The sequence below is a fragment of the Parasteatoda tepidariorum genome, chromosome 7, assembly GCF_982258835.1.
Source record: "Parasteatoda tepidariorum strain Cologne lab strain chromosome 7, Ptep-v5.0, whole genome shotgun sequence".
Classification (NCBI taxonomy): Eukaryota; Metazoa; Arthropoda; class Arachnida; order Araneae; family Theridiidae; genus Parasteatoda; species Parasteatoda tepidariorum.
In genome coordinates this window covers 94,168,021-94,186,391 of record NC_141761.1, presented here as the reverse complement: position 1 = coordinate 94,186,391, position 18,371 = coordinate 94,168,021, and the positions used below count along the sequence as shown (strand labels likewise).

Below are 18,371 nucleotides of genomic sequence, written 5' to 3'. Positions count from 1 at the left end.
TAACCAATAATACTCAGAAAAATTCAAACGATTAAAAAAAAGTTATTAAATGTCGATGGAATTACATTATTCTTTTAAATTTAGAAAAGAAAAGATGAAGTAAAATAGGAAGAAAAAAAAAACAATTTGTTTGCAAGCCATTAACAAATTGTTTGCAGCAAAATTATGATAAATATTGAGATTAAAGAAGCGAACGTGATATGTTAATGCGAAAAATTATTACCAAAAATTGCGCGTAAATAAAAGCCAATTTGTGAGATTAGATTTTCACTAAACAATGAAAAAGAAAACATATAAATAAAAAAAAAGAATTTATCTTTAATTTCATTGAGTTGATAAATTTTTTAAAGAAAAAAAAGAACAGATTTAGTTCTAAATGAGCACCATTTTTCACGTTTTTACTATAAACGACTAACTTGAATAAATAATACTTTTCAAAATTAAGGAAAAATAAAACATTCGAAACATTTCTTTTATTAACAAAATTAAATTGAAATATTAGTAAATCGAACGAAACAAAAATTTCAATGTAAGCAATTCTAAACGAGCAATTTTTTTTAATTAAAACTTCATCATATCGCAATCGTGAAAGATAAAATATAAAATACATAAAAATGCAACAAATCCATAATGTGTTCACATGTTTTATTAAAGTTAAGACTTAAATTCATGAGTTTTGTTTGTTATGCTTTAAAAAAAATATTGATTAAATAACACAACTGCGTTAGAATTTAAATTTCTCGTTGAATTAAAAAAAAAAAAAAAGATGGTTGCTAAATTCCAAAATGGCACTTTTATATTTAAAAAATTAACAAAAATAAGCCTTGTCAAATAAGCGTTTTCTTTCTTAAATTAAGTTTTAAATAAACAAGTATTTAGAGAAAAAGAGAGGGATAATTTATTTTTTATAACTCAATTCAATTGACTGTAGAATGTAAACAATAAAACAATTTAGGTCTTTTCCCCTGCAGCTATGTTTGACCTGAAACTATGTTTGTATTCATGAAACGTCATGTCATTTGAGAAAACAATTTCACTTTCGAAAAAAGACTCACTGACAAAAATGCAATAAAAACTAAGAAATGTGAGAGTACACTTTTTCGAACAATGTAAACAGTTTTCTTTGTTTTAAATGTAGATCATTTATCTTTGCGTTTAAATCTCTTGTATTTATTTAAATAATGGTTTACGAATTGATTATATTATACATTCTTTACTCAACAGATAAGATTTATAAAAACAAATGAATAAAAAAACTAACAAAATTTTTTATTAATTTATTTTATGGACAAGAATTATCTGCGCATCTGTTTAAATATTGCCAATGTTTTTAAAATAGTATTGTGCAATGTTTTTTAATTTTATTTTATATAGGAAGCAGAAATGATACAGTTTTTATATTAACTAATAACTTAATTCTTGATGTAAAAATATTGTTTTATTTTAAAAATGAAAAGAAAATTTACTACAATTATTTATTAAAAATGTTTAATATTCTCAATTTAAAAAAAAAAATCGTTTCAAATTTTGCACATCTTGTCTTTTTCAAAAAAAGTTAAATTTTCGCAGTTTTACATGTTTTATTTTCTGTGAAAAATTTGTATAATTTTTTTTTTTACTTAAAATTTTCAATGTTCAATGAATGTTCTTTAAAAGTAGAAAAATCACAACGTCGTAGGAAATAAATTATTTGACATTTCGAATTGACTTTTCTACTGTTATAAAATCAGCGTTTTTTTTAAAAAAACGCTATTGTTATAATTTAAAAGATAATTATAAAATTTCTTACACTAGTTGTTTTTTTTCTCTTTATTTTTAAATTTCTGAATATTAGGCGGGGGAGGGTGAATTTGAAATTTGGGTTGCAGGTTGTATAACCTTAATGTCGTTACCATTAATAATTTATTTGGGATGTATTTAGAACAGGGATTTCCAACTTACATGAGGCCGGGGGCCAGAATTAAAAACACAAATCAAATGGCGGGCCGCAACTTTATCAAAATTTTATGTAGGCCTTTTTTATGTTTGAAGGGTCATTAAATATTACTGTCAGATTTTTACAAAACAAAAAGTTGTTCAAAACAAAAGTATTGAATTACAAATCAAAATAAGAAGTAGATTTTTAAAAATATTTAATTGTTATTAATAATATTTAAAAAAATATTAAATAAATAATAAAAATTCGAGCTACAATAACTTTAATGTGCACCTATGAATTAAGCAATTAATGTAATAAGATATCTAATTGTTAAGATATAAAATTTTAAAAAGTTTGGTATTGAAACTTACATAGTAGCACTCAAAATATTCAATGAGAAAATTGAGGTTTGTCTGCTGCAACCACCAGAAAATAGATATTTACATTTTAAATGCAAAATTTACAAATGTGTGTGTAAATATTTTCGTCCAAAATGAGTGGTTTCAAAAAGTTAAATCGGAGAATTTCTTCGAGAAAAAATCTGATAAGTACATGCTAAATTATATTCACAAAATACAAAAAACTGAAATAAAAAAGAGCAATATACACAATTATTTTTGTATTTGAATAAATATTTTCTTGGATGCAAAACCTGAGAAATAAATTTCTTCGCACCTTTGGTATGTTAAATTTCACAGAAACGAAGAAATTAGGTTTTTATTAACGAGAAAAGTATTTTAAACCCATATAGACTTTTTGCGAAAATTATCCGCATAAAAATGACAACTAATATATTTTAGTTCGCTGGCCGGATGCGGCCCCCGGGCCGCCAGTTGGAAACCCCTGATGTAGAATATGATTATTCTATACATTATCTATATTGATTATACTGTTACTCGAACATAGTTCTTTTAAATAAAAGTTTTCTAATTAGAAACTAAATGAAAAGAAAGTTAATGCTGCTTACTTTTAAGTATGAGATTATAATGATATATAATATAATTTAATTTTGTCATAAAACAATCAACATTACGGATTATTCTAGTTAAAAATGATGTATTTTGAATAGTGTAGTGTAAATCTTCTTTTTTAATATATATTTCTAAGCTAAAGATTATTAGCCTGTAATGTCACATTTTCTGTAAAAAAAAATTATTTACAATTTATTTGAAAGTTCTTTAAAATAATACTTTCAACTGTAAAAAAAGAAGCCAAATGTATAACTTACTAGTATTTTCTGTACAATAGAAGTCCCTCCGTTGACCTGTTTCCTGGTCCAGAAAAGATTTGTTATTGTCCACAGAATCGGGGGGGACGCAACAGAAATCTACGTCGTCCGAAGGTGGTGGTATAATAGTCAAATCAATAATATCCGGATCAAGACACAGAGTATCTCCTTCGAATTGCAAACTCGTTGACGTTTGCAACTGCCTTAGCAATTCCTCGACGTCCTCCGTAGGTTCTTGCTGTTGCAAAGAGGACATGAGTAGATGCGGACTATGTAGTCCGAAACTGGAACACAAGTTTTTGAAGTTCGCGTCATGGCCTTCTGTAGCCAGCATGGTCGCGTGTGTTGGACTGTTAGTTGGGGTACTTTCTGCTTCACTTTCTGATGGTAGTGATTCGCCGCAGGTTGTCACTACACTATTATACTCTTCACCAGTTTGATGACGTTGTATGAAGAGCAGCGAATCATTCGACTTCAGTCCGAGGTCACCAGTTTTGCGTTGCTGCCTCTCCGAATCACAACCGTCCTTTTGTAAATACAGCTGCGCATCTTTCACTATTTTGTTCATCTCTGTGACTCGATTCATGACGTCGTGTGTTTTGATCTCGATTCGTTTCATTATGTTGTCTGCACACGTTTCGTCCATCTCGTTCTCTTCTTCCAACAGCTCTATAGACATGACGCTGTGCAGGTCGATATCTCCAGCAGAGTTGTAGAGTGGTTTGGGTCCCACGTCCACTTTGTCCCCTAGGTTCTGGAATGTGGGTCTTTCTTCCTGCAGGTTCTTGTCCAGTGTTTTGATGTCCTGGTCTGGTTGATCCGACGTGAAATCGACGTCTGCTATCGATTGGGCGTCTTTGGTGTCTGAGTCTTTTCGGGGGACGTCGCTTTTTGGGGAGCTGTTGACGCTGGATGGCATGGAGGTTATGGAAGCTACCAATGCTTGCATTTCGTTCATGTTGTGGTCAACGGAACTTGGGCTAGTTGCGATACTGAATTGGTCCCTTGAGTTACTGCGAGAGAGTCGACGTTCCTAATTAAAAATAAAACACTATTGTAATTATGAATAAAAAGATAAAACAAAACAAAACATGGGCATTTCGAAAATATCGAGGAGTTTATTATGAATTCATTACTCAGATACATTATAATTTACACTGGAAATAGTACTACAATAATACTTTATAAACTTTCTTATTTTTATGTTCCCCTCTTATATTCTTCAAGTTGATACTGAATATATATACCACGACCCTCAAGTGCTCTTTTCTTTCTTTTTTTCATTTGGGTTTTTTCATCTTTTGCTTCTACATCAGATATAGCTATATAGTTTTTTTAAAAATTTTTTTATTTTTTATTTTATAACCGTCGTTGAACAGTTGACCCAAATTTTTTGAGTTTGCTAATATTCAATGCGGCTACTAATGTTCAATTCCGTAGCCTTGTAATTTTGAACCCAATCCAGAAGACAAGGGAACTCCTGAATCAAGTATAGGGAGAAATTTGCCTTCAAGGAAGACTTTTTAAAGGAACTAATCCACATTTGCGTTATGAAGAGAAGAAGACCACGAAAACCTCCCGCGGTTAAACCCATGATCCATTGATCAATTGAGGATATTTTTACGTCAGCACTGTGGTCTATGCAAGCCGGGTGTGGAATTAGAATTCTAGTCATCACTGGGATTCGACCCCGTCTCACTTCATTGGGAGGCGTGAGCTCTATCCCATGAGCCACCACGGCTCAGATATAGCTTATAGCAGCACAATTCAGTTGTTCTCCTTAGAATTCACAAAATCGTAAATTTATACCTCAAGTTTGGCGCTATATAACCACACACGGGTATTGCGTAAACATCTGCATTCAGTTCAATATTCATTTTTATGTTCATTGAAAATAGCTTTAACATTGTCTGAAATTTTGATCAGGGATAATTTATATTTCAGTCCGTTGTTATATATTCCTTATTCAATATCTACGTTATATGGATTTGCGTAATTAATTTTAAGTGAAATTATTTACATATTAATGTTTGAAAATAATTAAAATTGAAAGCTTATTTATTAAGAAAGCACATATTCAGTATTAAAATGCCTTTTTTTTGTGCTTGGGGACATTTCTTCAAAGCGATTCAATATTAAATTCTAATAATTTTCAAATATCGAAACATTCCTACAAAATACTAAATTTTGAAAGAATTGTCATTCAATCTCATTTTCATTTAAAACGATACAATCCCCTAGCAAGAGAAAACTACGGTGACATGGGGAAAATTCATCTCGGTACTTAGCAAAGGAAGGGGTACGAATGGGGAAAGGAATTTATCAAAATTGTTTCAATTGAGTAGTAACGGAGAGGAATTTCATATATCCTCTCCAACCGATTAGTGGACTATTTTATAACCGTCATTGAACAGCCGACCCAATTTTGGGTTTACGACTACTAATGTTCAACTCCGTAGCCTTGAAATTTTGAATCCGCTCCAGAAGACAAGGGAACTTCTGGGTCAAGTATTGGAAGAAAGTTGCCTTCGTGGAGGACTTTTTGATGAAACTTGCGTTACATGGAGAGGAAAATCACGAAAACCTCCCATGGTTAGCCTGACGCAAGGGGATTCTGACCCATGATCAGTCTACCACAGAGGATATTTTAAATAAGCACTGTGGTAGGTGCAAGCCGGATGCGGAATTCGTATCGACCAGCCTTTTTTTGGGATTCGAACCCGGTTCACCGCATTGGAAGGCGAACGCTGTATCTCCTGGGCCATCTATGCTTTTAGTGGATTATTTGACATTTTCAGTAAACAACGTAAAGCGTGTCCTTGTATAAGACAATATAGGCACAAAGCTTTTTCACGTGCATATGTTCTGCGCATTAATTTCACTGCAGAACAGTCTCTGTTCTTTTCTGATCTTGTGCAACCTTTCTCTTATGATATAGAGGTTAAAGAATTATTTGATACAAGTTAAAATGTACAAAATTAAAGACTTACCTCGCATGGAATATAGGGTGGCGGTGGTATTGAGAGATCGATTTGTCTGATGATCGGCTTGTTACCGTCTATTTGCTTCGGTGGAGAAGTAGATGGACAGTAATTCCAAGGGACATCTTGGACTAAATGACGACCATGATAGCTGGGCACTGAAATAAAAAGAACTCATTTTAACATTCTGATCGTACGCTATCTGATTTACAAGCTGTTCACTTTCTACGGATCATTCGCATTTTGATCTGCAATGCAAGATGTTGTTTAATCATTGCACTTTAATTTTCTTAAGCAAAAGAAAGAAACAAAGATACTATCGAAATGGCGGATGAAAATACACCAAAATAAGTTTGATTGCTTACTGATAGTAGGAGGCATTCTGTCCCCTCCTTAGATTTTTTCAGTTCTGTCTTTTCGAGTTTTAATTTATTAGATTTGGATAGAATTTATCTTTTATTCCTCCCTAAAATGCTTTTAAAATTAGCTAAATCAAAAAACTATTTTTCAAATTTACTAAAAATAGAACGTTTTTAACGATAACAATCTTCACCTTCTGATAGCTCTGCGTGTAGAAAATTGCCTATCGACCATCACGTATCCCCGCAAAGTAACAAGTTTCTAACACGCTATTACATGTAAACAATCCCGTATCTCTCTTCACTCATTTTAAATTTCGAGAAATATTTCTCTTAATACAAATGCGTATGTGAAATATGCGTTTACACCATTCGGCAAAGTAGACCTGGTTTTTGTCCTAAAAGCCTCAACTATAGATACAAAGCTTGCACTTTAAGATTGCAATCAAAGGCCCAGCGAAATAAATGCCAAGCTTCGTAAGTGCAATTCATGGCACTTTCAGAGGATGGAGATCAGTTTTCAAAACTGTTTAAGATAATGCTGAGTTGATGGTTAAATACCTGTTATACTGACTTTAACAAGTTAATATTTTTATTATACATTGTCGAAATTTAGCAAGCTTTCACGTACTTTCTCATTTAGGGGAAAAACTTCTCTTAATTTATGTTTGTTTTAAGGATTAATATATGAGAATCTGCGTCATGAGTGAATGCTATGACGTCAAACAGCAGGTTTGAAACCCTCCAAGCAGTCAAAAATTAATGTTGCTGTAATCGCAAAGTTCAGTACTCTTATAGTTTAATCTATGTAACCTAGTTGAGAAAGGGCTCGCACAATGACGTCAAACACTTAAATAATACTCGAAATTTATTGTTCGTTATTTTGCTTAAAATGATATAAAAAAGACACTAAAATGAATATATTACTTATGTATTACCAACAAAGTTTGACATTCGAAATTGCGTACAATGGCAGATATTGATACGCTAAGTATTTGAATATGATTTTTTTTAATATTTTTAACTAGTCTGATTATTATTTTATTTTATAACCGGTGTTGAGTTTACGACTATCGATTTTCAACTCTGTAGCCTTGTAATTCTGAAACCAATCCAGTAGACAAGGGAACTCCAGGATCAAGTATTGGGAAACATTTTGTCTTCGCGGAAGACTTTATGATGGAACTAACCCGCATTTGTGTTACATGGAGAGGAAAACCCCGTAGACCTCCCACGGTTAGTCGGATGGCTAGGGAACTATCCCATGATCCGTCTACCACTGAGGATAATTTAAATAAGCACTGTGGTAGGTGCGAGCCAGGTGCGGAATTCGAATTGACCAGCCACCGCTGGGAATCACCCCATTGGAAGGTGAACGCTCTATCCCCTGAGCCACCACGGCTCTAGTCTAAAATAATTTCTTATTGGAATAAGTAGGTTCATATTTTATTTTGATTTCTTTAATTAGAAAGCATACATTTTAATTTCCGCCTTGTAATGTTAATGAAAAACGAATAGAACGGGATAAAAACCGCCAGGGACGTGAATGTATGGGTCATTGTCCGGTATTTCCTACACTAATGTTTCATTAATGTTTAAAGGCCGTTGTCAGCTATTCCTTCCTTACACAGAAGGAGAAACGTAATTTGAAACTGTTTAAGTTGGTATTTTTATAACAAATGTCACAAGTATACGATATTGACTTTAACCCAATATTTTTTTATAACTTATAAAAAGTATAATATTAATGTTTTAGAATTTCTTTATTAGTTTATTTTTATTCGCTCTTTGCATCGCAGTTCAATAAAATAGTTGGTCCTTTCGTTTGACAACTTGAAACAGTAATTTTATTTAACAATTATTGGTAAACTTAATAACTACAGTTATAGTAAAAAACTAACAATAAGAATTTACCCTCAAACTATTTATTTAACCACTTTAAGCAGCTTTACCCTCATTAACCACGATTGACAGAGAATGAAGTTAATTAAAAAAGAAAAAATAACTAAGAAAAAGATTTAAACCATTTTAAGCAGATTATTCTGCATCAACCATGACTAACTAAGAACGAAGTTAATTTTAAAAAAAACTAACAATAGGATTTAAATTATTTCAAGCGATTTCCAACAATGAACGAACGACTAACAATGAACGAAGTTAATTTAAAAAACTAACAAAAGGATAAACATATTCACCTTCATTTAACCTTGACTAACAAAGAACGAAGTTAATTAAAAAACTAAGAATCGAATATTACCCTCAAACTATTTATTTAACTATTTTAAGCAGATTTACTCACATTAAACACGACTGAGAGAGAACGAAGTTAAAGGAGAAAAAAAAACCCAGTAAAAATATTTAAATCATTTTAAGCAGATTCACCTGCATTAACCATGACGAACAAAGAACGAAGTTAATTTTTTTTAAAAAACTAACGGTATGATTTCAACTGTTTAAAAGCACAAAAGCATATATTAAATTTCACCTGCCACAACAACTAGGCTTCAAAAGTGATAGAGATTCTGTTTGAAGCTTTTGGCAGGAATCTAAATTTAATAAAGGATTGTTTTCCGAATCCCAGGGATTAAAACGAAGGCTACCTGGTGTCGTTAGAATGCTAAGCGTGGTTCTCGAATTTCGTAATTATTCACAACGTATTATGCTATATGGACGATGGTAATAAAATAACTGACATAACGAATACAAGGCGAGCAATCCAATAACGTAATGCCCTTCTGTATCCTTGAGGCTTGAGTGAGATTTTGATGCGTTGCACGTCCGTTTATCTGTAACATGAAATATTTCAACTTATGTAAACAGGTAACTGGAAATACTTTTTATTCCCCGTTTAAATAAATTTACCTGCCTAATATTTTGACGTTTATACGTCTATATATTTCTTCGAAGTTTTTATTTCGTAAAGAATATATAACTTCAGCTTTGTGAAGAATGTATGGAACGCAAATGGTTTAAGAGTTTGTCCAGTTGTTCATAAATTTATTCAACTTTTCCTATGAAAAAAAATTCATAGTTTTTTATTATTGGAAAACTTAGTTAATTCACAGAATATTTGTAAAAAAAATATGTAATATTTGTGTATTTAATGTGAGCGTTACATGCCTATTGAATTATGAGCACGTTGTATAGTGTGAAAAAAATAAACGAAACACCCTAAATAACTTTTGATCTAATGATCGGATTTTCTTGTACCAAGACTCAATCTTAATGGTTTGAGAAGGTGATCTCAAACATGCTACTTAGTTAAAGCAGACGATAATTTAAGCTACAAAATCGGACACAAAACGTACTTTGAATAAACGAGCTTTTTTTTGACGTATTATGATTTCTGACAGCCCAAAACATAGGAGGTTCCCTCAATTCGGGAAATATGGTCCTAAAAGTTTGGTCAGAAGAGCGGTCGAAAGTTTGGACCCCTTAATTGTAATTTTTTATTAAACATATTTTGCCATATCTCGAGAACTTTTTAAGCGAGTGGAAAAAATTTTTGCACGCAATTATACAATTCGCTTATCCAAAGAAAATTCCATGAAAAAAATATTTATTGTTTTTATATTTTTATTTATTAATGGTCGAAACATTTTGAGTTGTAAGGTATACAGATTTTTACATAATTTTAAATAATGTAATTTTATATGGAGAAATAGAAATTTGAACAAAATCGGTCGAATAGTTCGCGAGAAATAATCATTATTTTAATCAGTCATTTTTTTATATCAAAAACTTTAACACATCCTCATCATTTTATTCAAAAATAATTTTCTAAAATTAATTAACATTTTTCAGTTCATGCTATAATATACAATTCTTCTGCTTTGAAAACTATATCGAAATAATCTTTTTAATCGAAAACATGCTTGACGGTTTTTTTTTCCCTATCTTTTTCATGAGATTTGAAAAATTATAGCGCTAGTTTAAAATAAAATTTATTAAAAACGTTAAGATGTGAACTACGTTAAACAATAATTATTTGGAAAAATTACAGATTAAGTAATAAGTGATTTTTATCCAAACTAGCAGGATAGCGTCCAAACATAGCATGATGACAACTACAACAGCACCCTCATTCTGGGTTATTTAGTAAAGGAAGAGGAGTGTACCGGATAACTGAATAATAATTTCACATGAGAGCATTTAAAGTGAATGTAAAGTTGAGTTAAGAAAGCAGAACATCACGTACTAGTGCGATTTTTAGTGCCAATAAGTGATTTCATCACTCTTTTACTCATGTCAGATAGAGTGCTAAGTACGTATCATGAGTCTTAAGTCTGATGATTTCTTATCATTTCAACCGTAGCAGCAATTAATTCATTTGAGTTTAATGCGCTTACTTGATCTGTGTATTGATAGACTCAGTATTGCATAGATTTTGCGTTACGTTTTTCTCTAACTTTAATGCTTTTTGAGCATCACAGCGCATGCGCAAAATATTTTTACAAAAACAGCAGTGCCGCTTAGGGTTAGAAAATAAAGTTAGCGTTGCGGCTTTCCGTCGAACAAATTTTTATATAAAATCTCTCTATTGCTGCCAATTCTTAACCAAAACATTATTAATACCATTAATTTACAGCTGTTTATCTTAGACAGTACCATAAACAGCAAACGTTTGCTGATGAATATCCGCTTTACATTCACCTTCTGCCACTAGAAGCTGTACTCCGCATTGCTGTTTAGAACGTTTACATCTTAGTATGACTTTACATTCACTTTAAATGCTGTCATGCGAATAGGTTAATTTGCTGCTCTTACCTTAATTTATAACCCAGAAGACGTAGCTTTTCTATCACATCTGTACTTTAGAACGCTACCAGGTGTGTATCATTTTTATTAGCGAAATCCTTATATTATCTAATTTTGACCATTAGATTAATAAAGTAAACGAGAAGCAAATTTCCTTTCAAAGTTTGTTTATAAACAAAAGAAAAAATACACACTATGTAAGGCATTGCGTAACTCTTTGTTTTAAATGGTTGTGTAAATAAAGGTTTGAAAAAAAGTAACTTTTTTTACTTGAGACATCTTGAGTTCATAAATTCTGAAAAAAAGGAGTTCATTTATTAAACCCGTTCGGGCGAAAACCTTATTGTTCAAAAAGTATATTCTCCACGCGTGAAATGGAATCACGTTTATGAACGACACAGCCTCGATATAGAGGACGAAATAAAGATTTTAATCTTTCTAAACTCGTGACTAAAATATCTTTAAAACTTTCACACGTTTTGACTTTGTATTGAATATTTAAAAATGTGACAGACGTCTTTAAAATAATGACTGGGATTAGTGTTCTCCGCATTTGATTTGTATTTTACATATTTTATTAAATGTTTGTATAAAGCATAAGATGCATATCGATACTATCAAATATTTCTAAACAACTGTATTATTTGATATCTGAGGGTATTATACATTCAAGTATAAATCACGAGGTTGTAGATGACTAAATAAAATATTTTCATTTTAAAAGAAGCAATTAAATAAATTGTAATTCATGGTCTCATGTGTGCATATTTAATTCTTTGATGAAGAATTTTTATTTAACATATTTTTCAAACATTTTTTTCATTATTTTGTATTAATTTAGGTCAAAAAGGATGGGATAGCCTTGTTGGCCGGGTGCGATATTCTCGTTCGTAAGAACGGTAGTTTGAATCCAGCCGACCTGAAGACTCCCCGTGTGGTAAATGGTGACCGGTGTACGTTTAATCTGTCGGGTCACTAAGTCCCCCCTGTTACCATAACAAATTATACCTCTGGGGATGCTGAATTGGAGATTGATCATGCTCTGTTTCAGGCCAAAATTACGATCTGTGGATGGTCTGCCCTATAAACGGGTGTGACGTATGAGTGTGGCAAAAGACGAATTCTTAGCCAAAGATAGCACCACTGGAAAATAGGAACAATCGCACCCCTTCTCCCTTAATGGCCTACGACAACAACAACAACAACAATTTAGGTCAAAATAAGTGAGAAATATTATATTTCGTATTTTAATAATTTATGGTTATGAAATACGGCATAAAACACCGATGTCTTTTCGCCTTAAAGGTTCAAACACGGCTCGCTTCGAAACAATAATTTTTCTAACTTGCACTTAAAAGATAAATTCAAAGATATTAAGATCTAAGAGAAACAGTTGTTCATCATTGCAATTTTTTTAATTAAGAAAATAAATTATTGATAAATTTTTGAATATGAATGCATTTTTTTTTACAACTACCATTTTTGCGAAATTTATATTTTAGTTTATACATAAAAATATAATTTCGATATAAATATAATATATTAATTATAATACATATAAATATAATTTCGACAATCTAATAAATTTTTTAAGCAATTAAACTGTTTTTTATAATTAAACGATACAAAAATATTCTTTTGCTTGTAATTAGATTGTCGAAAAAATAAGTAAAAAGGACGCTGGTGTCTCATTTGCTCAAAAGCGTTAAATTTTCCTCGAATAAAATTCAATACCATATAATTATAGATACTTTGCACAAAAAAGAAACAACCACCAGAAAATTGAAAATTGTCTTTTTTATGGGGTCAATTTTTTTTCTTTAAAAAAACAAAAGAAAAAAAACTATTTTCTACTTTTTTAAAGAATTTTTTTTTCATTTTATCTTTCATTTTAAGTTGTTCTCAGTTTTTAATACTAAATTATAACCGCCGTTGAAATGCTAAACCTATTTTGAGTTTACGACTACCAATGTTCAACTCCATAGTCTTGTAATTTTGAATCCAATCCAGAAAACAAGGAACTCCTGAATTAAGTATTGGGAGAAATTTGCCTTCGTGGTGGACTTTTTGAATGAAACTATCCCACATTTGCGTTGCATGGAGACGAAAACCACGAAAACTCCCCGTGGTTAGCCTGACTGCAAGGGGACTCTAACCCATGATAAGTCTACTACTAAGCATATTTTTACGTCAGCACTGTGGTCGGTGCGAGCCGGGTCAACACCTCCTAAAAAAGAGAAGGCCTCAGCACGGGTTATCATAAACAAGAAATTTGATCCTTTAGTAGTCCAAATATAATTACATCTTTCGTATTAACCACCACTGCGCAGTTTATATTCGTTACGTCGGACTACCAAATTGATCCTTACTGAGGCCTTTTTTCTTCAAGGAGGTGTTGGCCGGGTGCGGAATTCGTATCGACCTGCCATCGCTGGGATTCGAACCAGGGGTCACCTCATTGGGAGAGGTTTTTTATGCTGTAATTTTTTCTCCACTTGTTACGTTCGTTAAAAAGATTCTGAAGTTGAAAAAAATGCTGTGAAGATCTGCATCGCTCGTTGCTGTGCTAGAGGGGTTCTGCTACCGAGTGTATATATATATTATTTAATCACCTTACAAAGCAAACACTTCCCAGTACAGTGTGAATGTTTGCAGTTGTTTTCGTATTTCATAGTTTAAACAATATGCGCCACATCCACGTTCTCTCTATACTATAAGTTTATTAACCAGTAAATTTCATTAATATTATATTATAAAACTAACTTTCGTTGGACTGCTTTAAATAACCGATGTAAATAACCAATGCTGTAAATAGCCGATATATTCTTTTTCATTCTCTCCAAATATTATAAAAGAACGGTGAAACGTAGTAATGTATTCACGTAATTTCGAATTCAGCTTCACATAACTTCGTGTAAAGCTGGAACTTATTATTATGCAAAATCCCGTGTTTGTAATTTATGTTCTGTTTACCATGACTGACTCGCTTTTCCTAGGATGCACAATCTTTATTCTAGAAGAAATGGATCTACGAATTCTAAAACAAAAAAATCAGTAGAACATTCTTTTTTTATGAATCATTTAAACTGGTATGAAAACTATATTTTCGAATGAACACGGAATTTATCCGAAGCATATGGTGCGCCGTGAAAAAGCTTGGAAGATTTTTAAAGCAAACAAACTGCATCTACTGTTGATATTCATAAGAATTTGTTTATGCATATTTGTAATTGGAATTCTAAAAATTCTTGTTTAATTTCCTGATTTTCGGCTTAGATTTTTTTTAGTATTTTTTTTCTTTTTTAAAAGTTTTGCATTATTTAAATTTAAAAATAAAAGTAGCAAGGATGATTTAAAATTTAATACTAAAACAATATGATTATGTTTAGCGCAAAAAAAAAAAAAAAAAAAATCAAAAAAAAAATAAATTTCGACGTTATATGAGAGCATTTCTCAAAAGGTGGAAATAATAACGTTAATAAAAGCTAATTCTGAATTCTATTAGAACTGATGTTATATGTACTAAATATTCACAACTTACGTACATTTTAATTTTTAAGGTGCTTGAAAACTGTCGAAGACAACATTTTGATTGTTTTAGTTTAGAAATTTTTATTTCAATTGTACATTATTTATCATAACATAAATACAAAAAAAAGTACGGAAGAAAAATTAAAAAATCTGGGGGTAAACTGGAAAAAATAAGTCTGAAAATTGATCTTTTCTCCAAAATCACATAACTTAGTTAAATTGATTATTTTTTCATTATTCTTGTTTTAACTTATAAAAATTCAATTTAGGGAAATAGACTAAGAAATTTAGAAATTTTTATTTTGCTTAAACACTGTATAATAATAGAAATTGGAAATTTAAAAAAAAAAATCGGGAGGGGGGGGGGAAGTTAAAAAAGACTAAAAATTGATCTTTTTTCAAAATCACGTAACTTAGTTGAAATTTATTATTTCTTCCTTATTCTTGCCTTATATTACTTATAAAAATGCAACTTAGAGAGACTAAGCATTAGATATAATATTAATATTTAAACATTTTAGAGCACTATAGAAACTTATTTGCCGAAAAATACCAAAAATTGCGATTAATTAATTTAATTATAATTTAATCTACTAGTCTATAGTTTATTCTCAAGACAGATGAATAGATTACATTCATGAAAAATTTCAAGTAATTTGAACTGAAATATTTTAAGATATTGCATTTAGAATAAAGGAAAATAACCGAAAAATAAGTTTTGAAAAAAAATATGTCAAAAAAGGCACAGTTATCAATTTAAAAACTAACTTAGATGTGCTTTTAAATCATCATTTGTTCCATTTGACGTAGAAACAAAACTCAAAAGGTTTTTGAAAGATAACGGCCCATTGTTTTATTTTATATAAAAAACATAAAAATATGATATTTTGGACAAAACGAGATTACAAAAGGTAGTTGGGTACTTTAAATAAAATTAACACTACAACAACTTTTTTCTTTGAATTTCAGGATATCAGATTATTTTAAATAATAAATTTATGGGAAAAATGATCGGCATTGCATACGTTACGTAATTTGAACAATAAAGCGTTTCTCTCTAACAAAAATGGCATTTTGTTAAAGAAATACTTCATACAAACTTAAGGAAACACTTAAATGTTTAAAAAATTATTTAAAGGACGGAAAAATTAGTTTAAAGTACTTACATTTATTAAAACAACAACGTGGTTTCGTACGTTGCGTTTTCGCTCATTCATCAAAACACTGAATTGCTTTTCTTAAAAAAATCTTTCACTCAGGAAAATATAACTTTTCTGAATTATCGTCCTATATATACTAAATGCTCTTATTTTTGTTGTAAGCATCTAGGCACTATTTAATTTTTGTTTTCTTTTTGGTGTTTCATTGGCTCAGTTAACATTATGATTATATCTTTCGGTTGGAAGAATATTTAAGATATTTAAAGAAAATTTTTAGAATAATTAATATTTAATTAATATGATGCCACAAGGCGTAATTAGAAATTTACTTTAAAATTTTTACTGTGATTTAAATTTCAACTTAATTAGGTACTTGCACTTCAAGAACAACACCATGTATACTCACACATGTGATCTATGACGTCAACACCGACTGATTGTTTATAAGCAAAATGGCGTGAAAAGCTAAGTTTCTCCGCGTAAGTTAGAATGTTAATTAACGAAGTTAATTTTATTCAGTGCCGTATCACACATCGAAATTATTGAAATACAATTCTTTCTCTTCTACGTCTTTTACTTAACTTAGATTTATTGTTTATGTATTTCATTGTAACCGTGATATATTTTTGTTTTGTGTACCTGGCAACTTCGATGCATAATTTGTTTGTTTATGTTCTACATGGTTTATTGTCTGTCTTTGTGTTAAGTAAGAAATATAAAGTGAAATAATTGAAATCTTTGCGAAAGAATCTTTGTGTAAGAATTTAGAATGTATCATTTAAGGGGATTTATGCTTGACGGGCTTGGCTTACTCGAAATGGAATGGAAAGAACAGATGTTAACGCAAACAATTGCCACGTTTCAACAACCAATCAGGATCGAGATACCTACATTACGTCACTTACGGGTATCCCATTGGGTACTTGTAACTTGAGAAAAAATGAAGTGATTATGTACAGTCGGCAAAAAAAAAAAAGATATCACCCTGAATAACTTTCGTTCTAATGATCGGATTTTCACGAACTAAGTGTTAATCTTAATGGTTCCTGGGGGTGACCTCAAATATGCTAATTAATTAGTGCTAACTATTAATTAAGTTACGAAATCAGACACAAAAACGTACTTTCTCTGAATAAACATATATTTTTTCTTACATATTTGGATTCTTAACCTTCAAAATATAGGGGGTAGCCGCAATCAGGGAAATATGGTCCCCATAGTTTGGTCAGGAGAGCGATCCAAAGTTCGTACCCCTTAATGTTAATTTCACTTTTTACGTTTTTAGTCATATTTTAAAAACTAATAAAGCAATTCGAAGAAAATTTCACCCAGTCATAAAACTCATTTACCCAAAGATAATTTCACGAAAAAAATAATTTTTAATAATTGTTAATTATTTTTTATTATTTAATTAAATTAAGGATGAAAAATTTTTGAATTATAAGGTATGAATTTTTTTATACCATATTAATCTACATATTTTTCAATTGAAAAATCTAAAGTTTCAACTGTTTTTATTTATTAGAAGCTGAGAAAAATTAAAATTAATTATTTTAAAAAAAATAATTTGGCGACAATGAAGAAATGATTAAATGGAGCGATTAATATTAAAATGTGATAAACTTGCGAGGAACTTGACTTCGCGCGCCTAGCATAAAATTTCATTCATATTTTTTTCGCTAATAATCGTTTGCTTATCTTTTAATTTTTATTTTTTTAAGCTATAAAATACGATGTTTCTTCTTTAGTCGTCTAAAATTCTATTTGCAATTTAGTAAAGAAATTTGAATAAAACATTTTATTGAATAAAATACATTTTATTCAGAGAATGTGGAGTTTTATAAAAGCATGCTTCTGATAGAATATGATTATACAACAGATTGTGCTTCTTTAATGTGATTATTTTTTATTTGTTTTTTCTCAATAACTGATAAAATTTCAATAATATACATACGAATGAATAAATTTGGAATAAAATATTCATCAATTTCTTGAATATATATTTTATAAATATTAATAAAAATACGCAGTCAACATTTTTAAGCATCTCTCACAACATCGCAAATTTCTCAAAATCTTATAGGATAAACTAACCAGTGAAGGAATACTTAAGCTTAGCTTGTCTTTAAAAAAAAATCATAAAAATTTCAAAATTTGTAATTTTAGCTAAATGACGTATTTGTTATTAAATGCATGTCGACATATTTGTTATTAAATGCAAATTATGTAAAAAAAATTTAGATAACTTACATAATATTGTTTTAAGCTTTTGGTGGTTTAAATAATAAGTAGTAAGATAACCAAGTGAAGGAACAGTTCTTAAATTGAATAAACACTAAATTTTCCAGTGAATGAACACTTAATTTTGAGAATGTTTGATGCTCGTTAGGAATCCTTAGGCCACACAGATATCTGCCGCCCTGTAGATGCCTGAAT

General features: G+C 30.5%; 1 protein-coding gene across 4 annotated transcripts in view; it reads right to left on the bottom strand.

Annotated features, from left to right (window-relative positions):
- LOC107439363 (uncharacterized) overlaps positions 1 to 18,371 on the bottom strand; it is a 603,558-nt gene that overhangs the window by 9,569 nt on the left and 575,618 nt on the right. For all 4 annotated transcript variants that reach the window (XM_087168288.1, XM_087168289.1, XM_087168290.1 and 1 more), the window contains 2 exons: positions 6,137 to 6,285; positions 3,147 to 4,179 (listed from right to left, as the gene is read on the bottom strand). In XM_087168288.1, coding sequence (XP_087024414.1) covers positions 3,147 to 4,179; positions 6,137 to 6,285 — 1,182 coding nt within the window. The remainder of the gene's footprint in view (positions 1 to 3,146; positions 4,180 to 6,136; positions 6,286 to 18,371) is intronic.